This window comes from Agelaius tricolor, unplaced genomic scaffold (assembly GCF_023055355.1).
Source record: "Agelaius tricolor isolate 1412-34295 unplaced genomic scaffold, bAgeTri1.0.p SCAF_1, whole genome shotgun sequence".
NCBI lineage: Eukaryota > Metazoa > Chordata > Aves > Passeriformes > Icteridae > Agelaius > Agelaius tricolor.
In genome coordinates this window covers 49,114,931-49,131,300 of record NW_027269261.1, presented here as the reverse complement: position 1 = coordinate 49,131,300, position 16,370 = coordinate 49,114,931, and the positions used below count along the sequence as shown (strand labels likewise).

General features: G+C 39.3%; 1 protein-coding gene across 6 annotated transcripts in view; it reads left to right on the top strand.

Moving 5' to 3' along the window:
- Nucleotides 1-16,370, top strand: part of GRM1 (glutamate metabotropic receptor 1) — a 187,213-nt gene that overhangs the window by 110,476 nt on the left and 60,367 nt on the right. For all 6 annotated transcript variants that reach the window (XM_071433171.1, XM_071433179.1, XM_071433189.1 and 3 more), the window contains exon 4: nt 3,975-4,210. In XM_071433171.1, the coding sequence (XP_071289272.1) occupies nt 3,975-4,210 (236 nt within the window). The remainder of the gene's footprint in view (nt 1-3,974; nt 4,211-16,370) is intronic.

Below are 16,370 nucleotides of genomic sequence, written 5' to 3'. Positions count from 1 at the left end.
AATATAGAGAGGCTAAGATGCTTAAGCCACAATTCAGTGATGTCCATTGTCACATATTAACAGAACAGTAAACTGATTGGAAAAAAAAAAAGCTTTCTTTCTTCAAATCTCATCAGTGCTAGTGGTAACTAGGACTTCTGATCCTCTGGGGTAGCTTTGAGCTTTTTCCCTTTCCACCTGATTTTTGTTTGTGAGTGAACATTGAAATTTGGATTTGGTATTATTAATGTCAGCCACCAGACTGGGACTTGGACCAAGAGCAGCTTGCAGAGTATCAGTGACCGTTTTTACTGTGATGAACACCAGAAAACCACAACAAAAGCTGTTCTTTCTCTCCTAAGAGCAAAAAGAGGTTGCTAGTTTGACACCCACATGCTTTTCCCTCCCTCACTGTTTCTGTCATCACTCTTGAAACTCCCTCACAGAGCTTCAGATCAACAGTTGCACAAGGCACCCAGCACCTTTCAAGGCTAGATTGTCACACACATGGACACTTACCAGGGATGGCAGTTTGGGTAATGGATATTGGGCCACCTCCTGAAATCTGTAGCAAAGGCACAGAAAAACAGGCTAGCACAAAGTGCTATGTGTAGTGCTACTTGCTATTCAGCAGGATGAAAGGAGGATAGTAGGTGGAATGTACTTGTTCTGACAACAAAAGAATAGTATGTGCTTCCTATTTAAAATGAAATTTCATTTTTTTTGTTGACTCAACTACTCAACTATTGGTCTTGTGATTCTGTCACTGTCATCTGACCATCAGTATCATGCTGTCACCAAGCAAAAAAAATATAATTTCTTTCCCCACTACCTTCTAGACCACTATCCATTTATTCATATGACACCAGGGGTGCAGTGCTTCCAGACAATCTTTTTAAAATGTGTATAAACAGCAAAAAGGAATCCAGAAAGGTGTTATAACAGGATCTTGGATCTCTAATAATCCTCCCACAGCTGCAGGGAGGGCTGCACATCCCACTTCGAGCAAATTTCACCTCAGTCAGCCTGCAGCTGCCAGGATGGCATGGATCCCCTAAGAAACCAGAGGATTCTTCTTTGCTTCCTTGACTTTACTGAAAGTAGAACTAAGCTCCCATATGAGCTTCAATACCCATGAACCATTTTTTCTCTGATTCCAATGATTTTTCTTCACATTTTACTGAGGATGAGACTTAGCAGACAGATTTAACAATTTGAGGAAGTTGAAAAGAGAATAAAAAATATTTGGAGCCAGAAAGAGACAAAGAAACATTAGGTGACAATCTGTGTTCCAGTTTAGGGGAACTTTTCAATGAGCTGCCCTCAGAGAACTCAAAATACACTTTCTCTTGTTTGGGAGATTTGCTCCATTTTGTCTTCAGAATTTATGTGGCCATTTTCCAAGCTAAACATATTGGGGAAGGGGAGAGGAAAATAAATAGCTATTTTTTGGCTGGTAGGAATCCAAGCAGTAGCAAAACTACCTCATTTCAACAAGGTCTTGTAAAAAACGGCTCAATTTACTTAATTCCTATGTCTTGCTAATGTTTCTGCTTGAGTCTACTGTTGAAAGCCAAAAACATTGTGACAAATAGTGAGTTAATTAAGTAATTAGGAGCTAATTACTCATACTGTAAGAGTGATCTCTTTCTTACTTTTCCCCCACATAAGAAAAAAATAAGTATTGTGCCTTTTTCTCCTCTCTGGTGAAAATTTCCATCTTGAATTATGTGAAATACAGAAAATTAATTTTCTTGGTTTTACCTTTGTATAGGTTATCTAGACTAGGATCACCTAGACCATGGTCTGTCATGAAGTAGTCAGGGGAGCATGGTACATTTTATTGTTTGTCCTCAGCATATGGACAAGTGGAGAGTAGGGTGATGCAGAGAAGCTGAACCATGGCATCTTTCCCTCTCCAGAATTTCAGGCAGTCTGCTGGGGCAGGGAGCAGGGATGGACAAATGGTAGGTTTTTAACTCTGTGCACCCCTGAGGCAATTCAAGTGCAGCTGTCAGGCCAAGGCTGAGCCAGGTGGGTGTCACTTGGGCTGTATTGGTACAAGACACTGAGTAACCTGCACCTCAGGCTGTGGGAAGAAGTGACCAGCAGCTTCTGACAGGTTCAGCTTGACAGAGAGAGTCCCTTTGGGACACTTCCAAAATCTGTCTCCCACCTGTGACCCACACCCTGCATCTCCCCCAGCTCTTTGCTTTTATAATGTGTTTGAAATGCAACAGGCACACACGTGTATCTCATGCTGTATGAAGGTATTTGTCAGCAGTTTGTAAACTCAGAAATTTTGGGTGGTTCTACTGCAAGGCTTTGGCAAAGGGGGAAACAGAGGAGAAATCCTGCCTCGAAGATGCCACGGAGTGCCATCTCAAAATATAGATTTTGAGATACTGAGACTAGGTTGAAAGGAATGCATTGATTACTCTGCACTTCCAGATGCCGCATGTCTCAAATAACTTCCATAATAGAGGCATGTGTTGTGTTTCAGATGTGGAAAGAATTTACTACATGGGTTTTCCTGTATTTTCATGGAAAATTGCCATTTCCTTTCTGGGTGCTTAGAGCAGAAATGCAGCAGTTAATGTGAATGCCAACTAAACCATGCAGCTGTTTAGTCTGGTGGCTGAGGACCAAAAGCTCACATATGTCCAGTACACAGTCACTTTACAACTGTTTGACCAGGACTGTGACAGAGCTTGCTACTTCAAATCTTCCATATTTTCTTTTGTGGCGATCCAGGCACACCTGTGCTGAGTGTCTCATAAATGCCCTCAACTGGTAATGGTCTGCACCACAACACTCTTCTAAAGGCTGTGTGTAAAAGGCTTCTAACAAAGACGTTCTTTCAGTCTGTCTGGAATTCAGGATGCAACTCTCTTTTGGGTGAATCTGAGACTTCTCTCAGTGGTGAATTGCATTTTTTCTCTTGAGCTCTTTACTACTGGAAGTGCTTCATCTGTCTGCTATTCACAGAAGCAGTGCAGCTGATTTGATTCTGAATGCAATAGACCTGGATCTGAGGTGCCAGAATAATCTATTTCTCTCATTACATGCCCAGCATTTTAAGATTAAGCAATGTCAGACTTATATTTGCACTTAAATTAGACTGTAAAAGCACTGTTCTTAGGGGATGCTAATAAGAACTGCAGAATGACACTAAATCAATGGGCACTTAAAGAAGGAGAGAAAAAAACTAAAGAACTAAACTGAAGCTCAGATGCTAAGTCCAATGGACTTTATTCAAACCTGTTAAGATAGACTTTCCATGAAATAATGTTGTCAAGAAAGAGCTTTATCTTCAGGTTTTAAAAAGCATCTCATATATGAAAAACAGGGAAGTAAAGCAGAAAGCCATTTTTCTTAATAAAAAAGAAAATATTAAAAAAAAAAAAAAACAAAAAGAAGAAGGATGTGGGGGAAAAAAAAAAGGCATTTTATCACAAATCCCATGCAGTGGGAGGATAGCATTTGGTTTTCTTTCTGTTTTGGTCAAGTAGTCTTACTTCATTCTCTTCCAACAGAATGCAATTCTCATGTCATGTTTGATTTGAATTGCTCTTCCACCTGTATGATCCATGCATGCTGAGGTCTATTTTGAAGAAAAAATCCAGGATTCTAGCTTGTTTTCCTTTTCAACAACAATAATTTTCTCAGTTTCCACCTCTTACAGGACAGCAGAAATTAGGCAGAATCTCTTCAGTCACAGGGATATCACAGCACAAGCTATGCCTAAATAACCTTTCCAGAAGGACAAGGATAAAACCTCATTATTCTGGATGAGTTAATGAGGACTCTGCACGAAATCAGTCAGACTGTTCATTACAAGTCGCTATCACTCTGCTTTCTCTGCCTGGATTTTTCATCTTTAGATTCCCCATTAATCACTTCCTTCCAAGGGTGCCGGCCTGCCTTTGGCTGGTAGCTTTTCCAAAACCAGCTTTCTGTCTTTGTGTAATAAGCAGCTTTTTGCCTCTTTTCAGTGACGGCTGGGCAGACAGAGATGAGGTCATTGAAGGCTATGAACCCGAAGCAAATGGAGGCATCACTATCAAGCTGCAGTCTCCTGAGGTGCTGGCATTCGATGACTACTACCTGAAGCTGCGGCTGGACACCAACACCCGCAACCCCTGGTTTCCTGAGTTCTGGCAGCACAGATTCCAGTGCCGCATCCCAGGGCACCCGCTAGAGAATCTCAACTTCCAGAAGAATTGCACTGGTAACTTGTCAAACATTTCAAATATTTTTTTCTGGTTTTTGAATCTGTGCTCTGGCAAAAAAAATTTCCTTGGATCTTGGTTTGGGTTTTTCTTCTTGTTGTTTTATTGGCTTTTTGTTTGGTTTTTTGAGGTTGTTTTTTTTGGTTGGTTGGTTGGTTGGTTTTTCATTAAATGTTTGTTGTTGGGGGTTTGGTTTTTTTTTTTGTTTAATTTGTGAAAAGAAAGATGGTGACCTCAAATTGTACAGATAATAATCCCAGCTCTGGTGGGAGTATATCTGGTGCTTGTTGCACAGCCTTCTCTCAATTTAGTTCTGCTCTGTTATAGAGCGACTTGCTACCATTTTATGTTTTAGGCTATGCTAAGTCTGAGTGCCCAAGTCTGTAATATGGCTTGTAAAAAATAGAGACATGAAATTTCAACAAAAATATGAACAAATTTATACTTTCTTTCCTCAAAATCAGCTTTTCTGATAACTGAGGAAGCAGGAAATTCACAGAAAATATTACAGCAGAAAACCAATTTTAGAGAAAATTTATTAATTTTAAATTTATCCGGTCATCTGCTTTACCTTTTTTTTTTCTTTTTAACCTATTAAAACATACACAGTTTGTTTCTACTATATAGCATTCACATAAAAAACATGTTTTACACATGGAAGTAAGTCTTACCTCATAGCAAGAGAAGTGTGCCTCTGCATAGATAATTTTTCTCTTCCATTCAGAATCTGAGAAAATGAGCTAAAATATTTCAGTAAGATTAAATTTATTAGTAAATTAAGTGAGAGATTTTGATGATTTTGATCATAATTACATTTTGATGAAATATTTCCTGAATCATTCTTGCAAATATTTTGTTTGTAGTTTGCAAATATTTAATTTGTAGTCGAAAATATATACTTGATGGTAAGGAAGTTATTTCCTTAGAAAGGAAACTAATGAAGCCTTACTTTTCATCCATTTCTTTCATATTCTTTACATTTTGACCTCCTGTATCGCCCAGCAGAAATTTCAGTTGGTCTCATGCTCTCTGAGCTGCATTCCCATAATTTCTAGTTCTTCCCTTTTCCATCAGAAATACTTCCTAATAAGGACTTCCACAGTACCTTTTGTTTCTCCCCTGTTCTATTCACCATTGAGGCACGTCACCAACTGACTTTAAACAGGCCTGATGTGCTGACTGGCAGCCAGGCTGGCCTGTCTGGGTGCTGAGGGACTAATAGCAGGCCAGACAGGCTAAATCCATATTGAGTTTATAGTGATAATTTTTCCTCAATGAGTTACTAACTTTAGACTTTACAAAATGTTGATTTTTTTTTTTTGTGTAAATATTTAGTCTGCTTTAGAAATGCTTCAACTCAGACAAAGAAGTTGATATAGGCCAACAGGGGCAAAAATTGCTAAGGAGAGTTGAGTGATTTATGCACAGTGCAAATGCACAGACTTCTTTTGTAAGAAAAGAAATTTAAAATTGCATGGTTTTGTTCATTCCATTTACACAAATAAATTTCATGCTGATGAACAAAGGTTCCATTTCAAGACATCTCAGCAGCTGTTACAAACATGGGTAGTTTGTTATCCAGCCTCTGGTTATGAAACTAAAAACTTGATATCACTAAAAGGTGATAAAAGTCACCTTTTATCTGGTGGATCAAAAGCAAAGGAACTCCCCACATGGTGACTTCAAAATTATGAGCGTGGGGTATTTCTGCACAGAATGCATAGGTGAGCTTTCAGACAGTGATTGCTGTAGACCTTAAAATTGTACTTAAGCCAAAAAAAAAAGAAAAGAATATCATGGAAGAAAAGTAGTGGAGGCAATTTTATTAAGAAAATGTCTTACTCCAAACTTTTCAGGATATCCCAGGTTTGAAGTCTCTGGACATTGGAGGAGTTCTGAAGAGGTATCATCACATGCCTGCCCAGTGTTCTGGGTTCTCAAGGTGTCAGGGACCACTAAATTCTGACAATACTAGTGAAACACAAAATCATTTATCTACATTGGTAGACTCTGACAGTTAATAGTGTCAAGTCAGGCATTCAGATATCTTTCCCTCCTCTAGAAAGCTGTCAATTTTTGCATGAAACCTCAAAATATGCGATACTTCTTAGGCTTTGCTGAAAAGCAATCAGCTCTTAAATTTGGTCGTGTACCACAGACAACCCTCAGGCTTATCACACACAACTAAAATAATCCGTAAATGTCTCAAGTCACCAAAGGGAAGCATCACAATGTATCTTTTCCAGTAATGACATACCTACAGAATCAAGAGATCTCCATGTCCCCAGCAAATCTGTGGGCAATACAATACTTATTTTTACTTAACTACACAGATCTGACTGCTGACTGTCTGGCACCACCAAAGCTTTCTGTGAACATATCTTTATCTGACATTTCTGGAAGGTTAAGAATGTCACTTTAAATACTAGCAGCTTAAAAGCTGTTTGGTGGAGACACTCTCTCCAAGGAGGTCTAGTATGACAGTGCCAAGAAACCGCCTTCTTCATCTCTCACAGATTTGGAGGCAGGACTTTTCACAAACTCTCTGTTAAAAAAAAAGAGTCTCTTGCCTCTTTCCTGCTTCACAAAGTATCTATGTACACAAATTTGAAGGAGAAAATCCATGATGCTCAATAAACAATAAGCACTATTATTTGAAACCCATTAAAAGTGCCAATAGATGATGTGAATTTTTGTGGTACTAGAAATTTAAGTACTGCTGCCACTCCTATATCACTCTAGGAAAACAATCAGTAACCAGTACTGGTATCAAGCACCTTATCTCCAGTATATCTAAGAGCTTTTTCTCCAACCTCAATATTCCTATGAAAAGGAATGTAAGGCCATGCATCATGGAAAAAGTTAAGTCCCCTGTGGTCCCAGGAGTCCATGCACATTATTAACAGGTGTTCTGACTATCTCTGGGTCATGACCTCTTTTGTATTACAGAAGTGCTCTGTTAGTCCTTACTCAGAACAAAACACACCCATACTTTAACACAGACAGCAATTATCAAAGGCAATACTGCTCAAGTTTGTTTTCCATGTCTAGAGAGCTAACATCTCAGGAAACTATATCATGAGAAAAAGAACTATGTGCAAAAGTTCTTGTGATAGGCAAGCATAGTGTAATTGTATTTACACAGCAAGGGGTTTCCTAGGAGCAGACAGAAGCAAGAAAAAAAATAGAAAAGACAGTGTTGTTCTTTGAATACCTTATTAAAATATATTCACAATATTTCAACCTATGTTTTGAAAAAGAGATTAATAGCAAAGTTTGTATCTGTTGAGATTTTTCAGTTACTGCCTGCCCATTATAATTTACTCGCATACAATCTAATCAGTTTACTGAGTAATTTATTGAAAATTGCCACTGGCATGTGAGGTTCAATTTTTATCATTCATGGATAGGCAAGGACTTCTCGAGCAATTACAGCTGCTGCATCTGCAATTTCTCACACCCTATTACTGTTGAGTCAGCATTAGCTCAGGATTGCATACTCCCCATGAAGCAAGGGAAAGCTAGTTCCTAGAAATCTCCCTTCTCTGATGACAGGAATTACTGCTGGAATTCCCTCATTCAGTCTCTGAGAAGACTGATGTTGTTCTTCAGAAATTCTCATATTGCACTGAGCCCTGAGTGCACATGCATATTTGGGGAAAAGAAAAAAAAGTATATCTGCTCTAAGCGCTATTGGAAAGAAGCAAGTCCGAGTGTGCTCTACTCCGTGAAGGCTGTAGGATGCCTAACAGTTTGCCACAATTTCACAATAGCTCATCTGGATTACTAGAACTAAGTAATAGTAGCAAAAATTCTTGGGAAGAGAAGAAATCCATCAAGACTATTGCAGTTACTGCTCATTTAGAGCATCCCTTCTTGCAAAAATTAAACAACTTACTTTTCCCACTTGGGTGGCAGCCAAATGAGTGGGAGCTCTTTTTGACTCATTCTTTGCAATATTTTAGCCAAGTGCCTCTTGTAACAGAATGCCTTTCCCTATCCCTCTCTCCTTCCCTCTTTCTCCTGCTGCTATAGGAAATATTCTTCCTCAATAGGATTCAAGTATAGAAATTTTATTACATGTAGATGTATTGGATCTGGCTGAGGTTGGCTTAACTTTCCCCACATCAGCCCTCAGAGTGCTGTACTTTGTATTGGTAGCTAGAAGAGTGTTGGTAGCACACAGTTTTTTAGGACACTGCTGAGCAGCGTTCACACAGCATTGAAGCTCTCTCCCACCCCACACCCCCACCCTTAGAGTCTGGTAGGCTGGGAGTGAGCAAGACAGCAGGAGGGGGAAAAACCAGTTGACCCAAACTGACTGAAATTTCCACACCATATGATGTTATGGTCAGCAATAAAGGATGAGAGAAATTTAATTTTTATTTAATGTATTTTTCTACCCTGTCCTGCTGAGGAGGAGGAGTGAGAAAATTCTTGGTGGGCACCTGCTAGCCAGCTGAAGTCAATGTACCACAGCAGAAAACACACATTTGTATGTGGATATTCTCCTAGAGTTTTCTGGATATCTAGCAGGCCATAACTACTTCCAGTACAAAGTTGTTCTTAAATTGTCTGTGCCCCTAAGGTACTTGTAATGTATCCCATGTAGGTGCTACACTCTGTAGGTAACATCTTACAACTCTGCATGGACCCCTGACACACAGCAGAATTCAGAAATTCACACCATTCTTCATGCCCTTCAGATAAGAAGTCAGAACAGAACAGAGTGTTTTAACTGTAATAAAAAAGGCTGTTTCTGAATTTGAGGTACTAAGACAGTATCTGACTCAGGATGGACCTGACAGAAAGTTCCCTTAGCACACAGCCTTAAGCACTGCCCCAAAGAACAGTCCCTACTTATCTCAGTTCATTAGAAAACAGCCTTTTCTGCATTTTGTAGATTGTACACAGATGATAGACTGTGTATGCCAGTCAACAGAGTTCAGATATTTTTCCAACAGACTTGTAGGATGTTTTCCCAGATCTGATAGCCCAAACGAAGGTGGGGGTTTTCTTTCCATACAAAAATACACTGGCTAATCTTTCTCTGTTGCATGTGGTGAGCCCACATAGGTCAAAATTAAATACAAGTCATACTCACACAGAAATGATATAAAACTCAGTGCAGTGCAAACACTTGTAGGGATGTCTGAAAGCTCTTTTACAAAATGCCTTATCCTCCTCCTGGCAGATAATACAGTGGCTGGAGTTTATGTAAACCAGGTGGGCTGAGTCCTCCTCTGCACCACAAGAGACAGTTATGAAATTGGTAATGGAACTGATGCAAATAACAGATTATGCTCACAGCAGTTCATCTGCCGGGACAACAAAATACATTGGCAGGCAATCAGCACAAACATTTTTCAATAGAGCAAAGTGGAACAAAGTGGGCAATTCATGATTCATTCATCGATTCAATTGATCTTTGTGATGAAGGGTTATTTGTCAGTGAATGTATTTGTTGCAGATAAGAACAAGAATTGTAGATATTTTTTGTTCCAAAGGAAGTCATAGTCCAAGTTCCCTTCAGGATGCTTACTCATACTTTGGTCATGCCATAAGGATTTCTTTATCTGCTAATTCCTGTCTTGGCCCAAGAGAACTGCAAGCAATCAGTCTGAGTGCATCCAGAGTCACAAGGATCATAGGATCACTCAGTGTAGAAGGTAGTTCAGGAAGACTGTAGTCCGACTCCCTGTAAAAGCATGGTAAGTCATCAGTACAGACCAGGTTGATCAGGCCTTGAAAACCTCCAGTTGGCAGTGTGTCTGGGCAACCTGTTCCACTACTTGACTGTGAAAAAGTTTGGCCTCATATCTAAAGAAAGAGTCTAAACCTCTCTCGTTTCAAGATATGCCTATCATCTCTTATTCTTCCACCAGGCCTCAATATGAAAAACCTGCCCCTCTCTTCTTCACAACCACTCCATGTGTATGAGGTGCTGTTGTAAGGTTCCCCTGCAGCCATCTCTTCTTCAGGCTGAACAAGCCCAGACCCTTCAGCCTGCCCTCAAAGGCAAGGATTGCAGCTCCAGGTCATCCTGATGGCTCTCTGCTGCAGGTACTCCAGGTTAACAGTGTCTTTCTGTACTAGGGATTCACAAACCACATGCAGGGTTCTAGGTGCAGCCTGATGAGTGCCAAGTTAAGGATGGTGGTAGTGGTTAGATAATCACATGCCTCAGTCACTGGTTGGCTGTTGTTACCATCCTGCTTACAGGATGCTGCTTGCCATCACTCCTGCCACAAATCTTTATGTCCACCTTATTCTTGTGTCAAAATTGGACCTAAGAAGGTGTATCTTTTCCCATCTCCTCTCTGCAGCAGACATAAACTTTCACCACACCTGGCCAGTTCTGAAAGACCACCACAAATTGTCATAACATATTAAATCATGCGCAGAACATAATGATAGCAGAAGAAGCTTGGGAAGAAGGCTAAATATTCTAGAAGAGGAATTTATGCTTTGGTACGAATAAAACCGAGTCATACTTCTTGAGATGTAAATGTCAGTGAATATAGATTATTTTGTGACTGTAAAGACCTTGGGCTACATTTGGTATGGCCATAATCTGAAAGAGATGTGGAACACAGGGCAGAGGTGGTTTAGGTATTAGTGACCCACACAGCAATACAAAAAGCAGTGCAGTGTTACATGGACATACCAGCTCAAATAGTGTATTTATATCTATATTTATATTTATATAAATATCTAATATTTATATAGTGGAATATTATCCAATCATTTCAACAATTGGTTCTGAAGTCAGGTGGGGTTGTTAGCCTCTAGTTAAGATTTCTCTGAAAAGCATCCCTAAGTGTTTGCCACCATTATCACCTACTCATTAAAAAGTAACTAGTTTTATCCTATCCATACTCACAGTTCTTATAATTTTAGTGAAAAGTTTTGGGTTTTTTCCTGACATAGGATATCTGTGGTTTAAAAATGGTACTCCCCAGTTCAGTGCCCCCACCAAGACTCTCCCAAACCAGATGCCACTCACTTATTCACCCCTTCCCCTTCTTGGTCCAGGAATGGAGTTGAGAATTAGAGGACAAAAGGTGAAAGTCATGGTTCAAGATAAGAAAAAATTTACTGGAAACAAAAATGAAATAAGAAAGCGAACAACAGCAGTACAATGATAGCAATGGAAGGTATAAGACAAAGGAACAAAGAGATGATTTACATGAAAAACTGCAACAAATACCAACCAACTCTTCCCCACCACACCACCTTTTCTCCCATGGGAGGGGAACAGAAGAGAAAGTTGCTTCCCCTCACCTTGGCAATGATGTAAGATGGTATCAAATAACATTACAGTCTTGGCTACAGCCCCTCCCAATGATTTTGGCTGAAAAAGGACAAGGATAATAACACATTTTTTAGAAGATCTACAGGACCCCTACTCATGTCATGATGTTTGTTTTTCTGTTTTGTTTGAGATGTTCTCCTTGATTGCATTTATTGCACCAGATGGGGAGACAGAAGACTGATGGCTGCCTATTCCCATCCTGAGACACAGTTGTACTTGGCCAATGTATCTGGATTATATCCAGGCCACCAGTAATGGAGTTCAGAGCTTCTCTTAATCAAGAACTTTTTTCTCAAGACCCACCCTACTTTTAATAAATCTATATGAGATGACATGAGGTTCTCCTTTTCTCATCTCAGTGGACAATGCACTCCAGATGTCTACTTGATTTTTCTACACTTTTCTGAAGGAGAGAATGCATTTCCAGTGAGAGCTGATCTGAGTTGTTTCCAGAGATGAACAAATTAGATCCAGCAGACTATATTAGGGCTCATCCTGCTGTGTCAGACAAGTGTGCAGGTGTTTCTCTAAGAACATTCTTTTTATCTCAACATCTGCTGGGCTCCCCCACGGAGCACCTCTCCCATGAGATTCTTCATCAGCAGAAGCACCTACAGTAGGAATTACTGCCACTACAATAATTCAGAAAAAGTAATTATAAGATAACAGCCTGGTGTACACTCTTCCAAGTCAGCCACTGCTGGTAAATCAACTTTGTTGTGTATAGGAGACATATTTTTAAGCTCTTGAAGAAGGAATCAAGTTATTGACATGCCATAATTTCTTCAAAATATATTTTACATCAAGTATCCTGTGACTTGTCCATGCTCACCTCTGCTTTGCATTCTCATTACATATTTAGGTTGTGTATCACACTCTTTTTTCCTCAGTATGAGGCAGAACATCCTAGTGATCCCAGGAGTGATCAAAACTGATAGCAATTTCATTGGCACCTAGAACAAAGCCTACTGGGGACAACTTGTCTGAAAATATTCTAGTTGCTACTTTTCTTAGTCAAGTCTTTTTTACAACAGATAAGACAGGAGAGTTGTAGTTTCATTTTGTTTCCCAATGTTACAGGCAGCTTTTAAGGATTAAAGATGAGGAGGATTAATAATGTGCTTACTGTGATAAATCATGTGAATTAGTCAGAAAAGAGATAACGGCCAGGTTTTTGTTCATTTGGTTCTCCATTTTTGTGTCCATGTTTGGAAAAAAAAGCAGTTATATTTTTCTTACATTTTCTATTTCCAAAAACACTTTTAAACCAGGCTGTCTACAAGTATCCAATAAAAATAAATATCTTTCTTCTTTTGGGACCCATAACAAAAAAATGACATCATCGTGAAATAAAGGAGAGGCACAATATACATGTGCCTTTGTAAACAGCATAGAAGACAGTTTACAGAACCATGCATATTACAGCAGCATATGACAAAAGTTTTCAGAATCTAGACCTACATTTTCCATTCTGAATTTTAACAGTAAAAGTTTGCATTTCTGGGATTAAAAAGTCCTCATGTGGGCGTGTAACACTGAGCCTTCTCCATTATATGGATAAACTGATGGTGCTACTAAGGAAGAGGATACCTGAATCATGCTCCCTTGTGCCTCCTTAGGGCTTTGGTCTCCTGTGCCTAGAGAGAGACAGGGCCACTCCTGACTGCTCAGATTGCCATAGATGATTTAAACTTTTATCAGGAGCACAGTGAGGACAAAAGCACACAATTAAAAATTGACTTGTTCCTAGAAATCAATTGTTTGTGCAGGTTGTGCATCAGAACAATTAGCAGAGATATAAACTTTTAACCAAACCAGGAAGTCAGTCAGATGAAATAGCACAAGTAACTGATCTGAATACAAAGCAAGCTGCTTTCTGTCAGCCCTCCATGTCTTTTATTAGATTATATCTTCCATTTTCTCATTTACCTGTAGGTGGAAAGTTTTAAACTCAGCTTGCAATTTTACAGGTTGTCATTACTGGCCGCGTTACCCCATAAATACAGGTGCAAAGGAGAAGCAGTGGAGGCTAACACACGTAGGCACAGTCCCACATACTCACACCTGTCTAGCTGCAGATTAGAGATACTCTTTGCACACAAGGATATTTTCTGAAAAATAGTCAGTAGTGTTCTTAAAATAAATGGGTGCCTCTTAAAAGATTGTGGGCAAGTAGTGGCATAAAGAACAATAAATTATGAGCCTGAGTGGTAAAATCTAAACCATGAAAACCACAGAATTTCCTATTCAGAATATGCTGTGTTGGTATCCACAGGGAGAATAATCTGATGGAAGGTGTGTGGTCTGAAAAGCAGTGCTGCTAGAATAAATCTCTGTTTTCCCATTCATCCTGGGATGTCTGGGGAAGTGCAGAAGTCTGCTTGTGTGGACAGAGTTAGGGAAAAATGATAAGATACTGCCTTGACACTGCATTGCTGGCTGAGCCAGAAATCCACTGTAGCACAGCAAGGCACTAGACCAGATGATGTCAAAATGTTTCCTCCAGCTGAGATTTTTGAGATTCATACAGTAGAAAGTAGCTTTGGAGGAACCCACAAGTTCAAAGCTTCCATTTAGCTCTGGATTCAGGCTCAGCTCTGTAGGAATGAGAAAGCAGAGCTGTTTTCTTCGAAGCAGTAGCACTGTACATATCATGCTAGGCAGTGAACTCTTCACTTTCTGCAGAGGCCAGCTTAATCTTCAGCTTTTTCTAGGCTTATTTTGTCTAAAAATTCATACTACAGGGCCTGTTTTCTTGTGAGATCCCAAGTACCTGAGTGTTTTCTGCAGTGTCACATTTGGCTACACCCAGGAAAACAAGAGGCGGGCTAAAATGGATGCTTTTAAAATTCTTTCAAATCAGAAAGAATTCTGCTTCTGTTTTTCTGTTGAATTCGACATGTGACTACAGATTAGGGCCACTTATTTTATCTTCTGATTTGCTTAGCTCTACTTTGCTGCTAGTCATTGATGCATTGTCCTTCTGCAGACATTTTTCAGAAACTCCTAATCATAGTTTAGCTTTAAGAAGGATCATTTCTGTGTTACTGAACACAGCCCTGGGCAGGTGTCTGGGTGAAGGGAAAATAAAGTAGGTCTTTGTGATCTGTGTATTTGTGATTAAATGATTACATTTTGCAAGGTTTAAAGGGAACCCATGGATGCTCCTAACAATCATTTCAAAACGATGCTTAATTTCACCAAAAACTGTGAGTGTACTCTGCTAATTTATAACATAGCCCAGCTGGTTAGGGTGGCCAAGACCACTTTGCAGCTCCAGAGCAGCTGCATCATCTGGCTTTGGTCCTGGGAAGCCAGGGGCTTTTCTGTAAGGATCTGCATGTTTGCAGGACTGCTGTGTAGCCTGGTCCTTGCATATTGGATATTCATGTGGCTCCAGGATCCAGCCCTTCACACAGAGGCTGTCTTTGTGAGGATATGGACTATTAAAGACAAAACAAAACCCAAAAGCAACAGCAAACTTGGCAAAGGAGAAATTTGGAGTAAGCTATATTTCTGCGGAAGTAAAGCACATTGGTGTTTGTGTTCATTTGTATTCTGACAGCTAATGCTGGTGGTTTTAATAGCACCTTAGCATTAAAAACAGAACTGAGGAAGAAGGTTTGTACTCTAAGAATAATAATAAAAAAACATTAAAAGAAAGAAAAAACCAGTAGTACTGGCTGATGGGTAGTACAGACATGAATTCTGAAGCCCTTCTAAAATCAATAGTGATTTAAAGATATCCACAGTAAATAGAGGGTATCTTTCCTGGCTACTCTTTGTACTTATGCAGAACCACTGGAATTTAAGATAGGAAAAGATCAATTATGCCAGCTAGTCTGTGTCCTACCATAAGGGGAGTACTTGGTCTATTAACATGAGATTTTGACTCACACTTTTGAAGTCCTCAGAATCTCATGCCCATACACTGACCACAACTGGCACTACTTAGACATTTACAAATCTATATCAATGGAGGGAATAGATTTTGTGATTTGTTCCATTTTCTGTCTCCATGCCACATAGGGCAGAGATGAATATGTGTATTTTATTACAATCATCATATTTTTCCACTTTCCAATCTAATGACCCTGACTTTTGTTTTGGGTTTTGTACTGGTGCCATATATTTAACATATACTGAGAATAGTTTTCTTGTAAATTCCTTTGCCCCATTTGGGGGTAATACATTCTGTGGTTCATATGAAAGTTGCTTATTTTCAGCTCTGAACCAGCATTTTCTGATGAAGATGCTCAAAATTAGGCTCCTCAAGTGCATGTTCTGAGACCTAGAAAAATTGGCCTGATTTTTAGGGGTACTGTTCTCCCATAATTTCTATGAAAGTCAACAGCAGCTAGAGAAGTTCAGGCATTAATCAAGTCAATTAATTAGGTGCCTGAATTCAGGTTCTTAAATTAAGTATTGCATGGTGGATAATGTTCTGAAAGCTGCAGTACAATTACTGAGTTCCATCTCCTTCTTTCAGATAAGGTCTCAGGCTTCATATAAAAAGCATGACACCTGAAATATAATCAGTCCTATTTCCTGAACTTTCTATTTTTCTATTGTAGTGTGTTACAATGGAACATCTACAAGAGTATTTGACTCAATTTTTTTTTCTTTTTATTAAGAGTGAAAACTTGATTAAAACTAGCCAAATAGCATAAAAATCTGTACACATTCTTTTACATTTGTAAATGAATTTGATTTTAAGTGTGTTCATTCCTGTCTCATGTAAGAATAGCAGCAACTTATTATCTGCTAGGCTTGTTCCAAATAACTGATCTGCTAAGAATAGTAGTTCTAAATATGTCTTTAATTGAGCATGCGAGTAAGGCAGC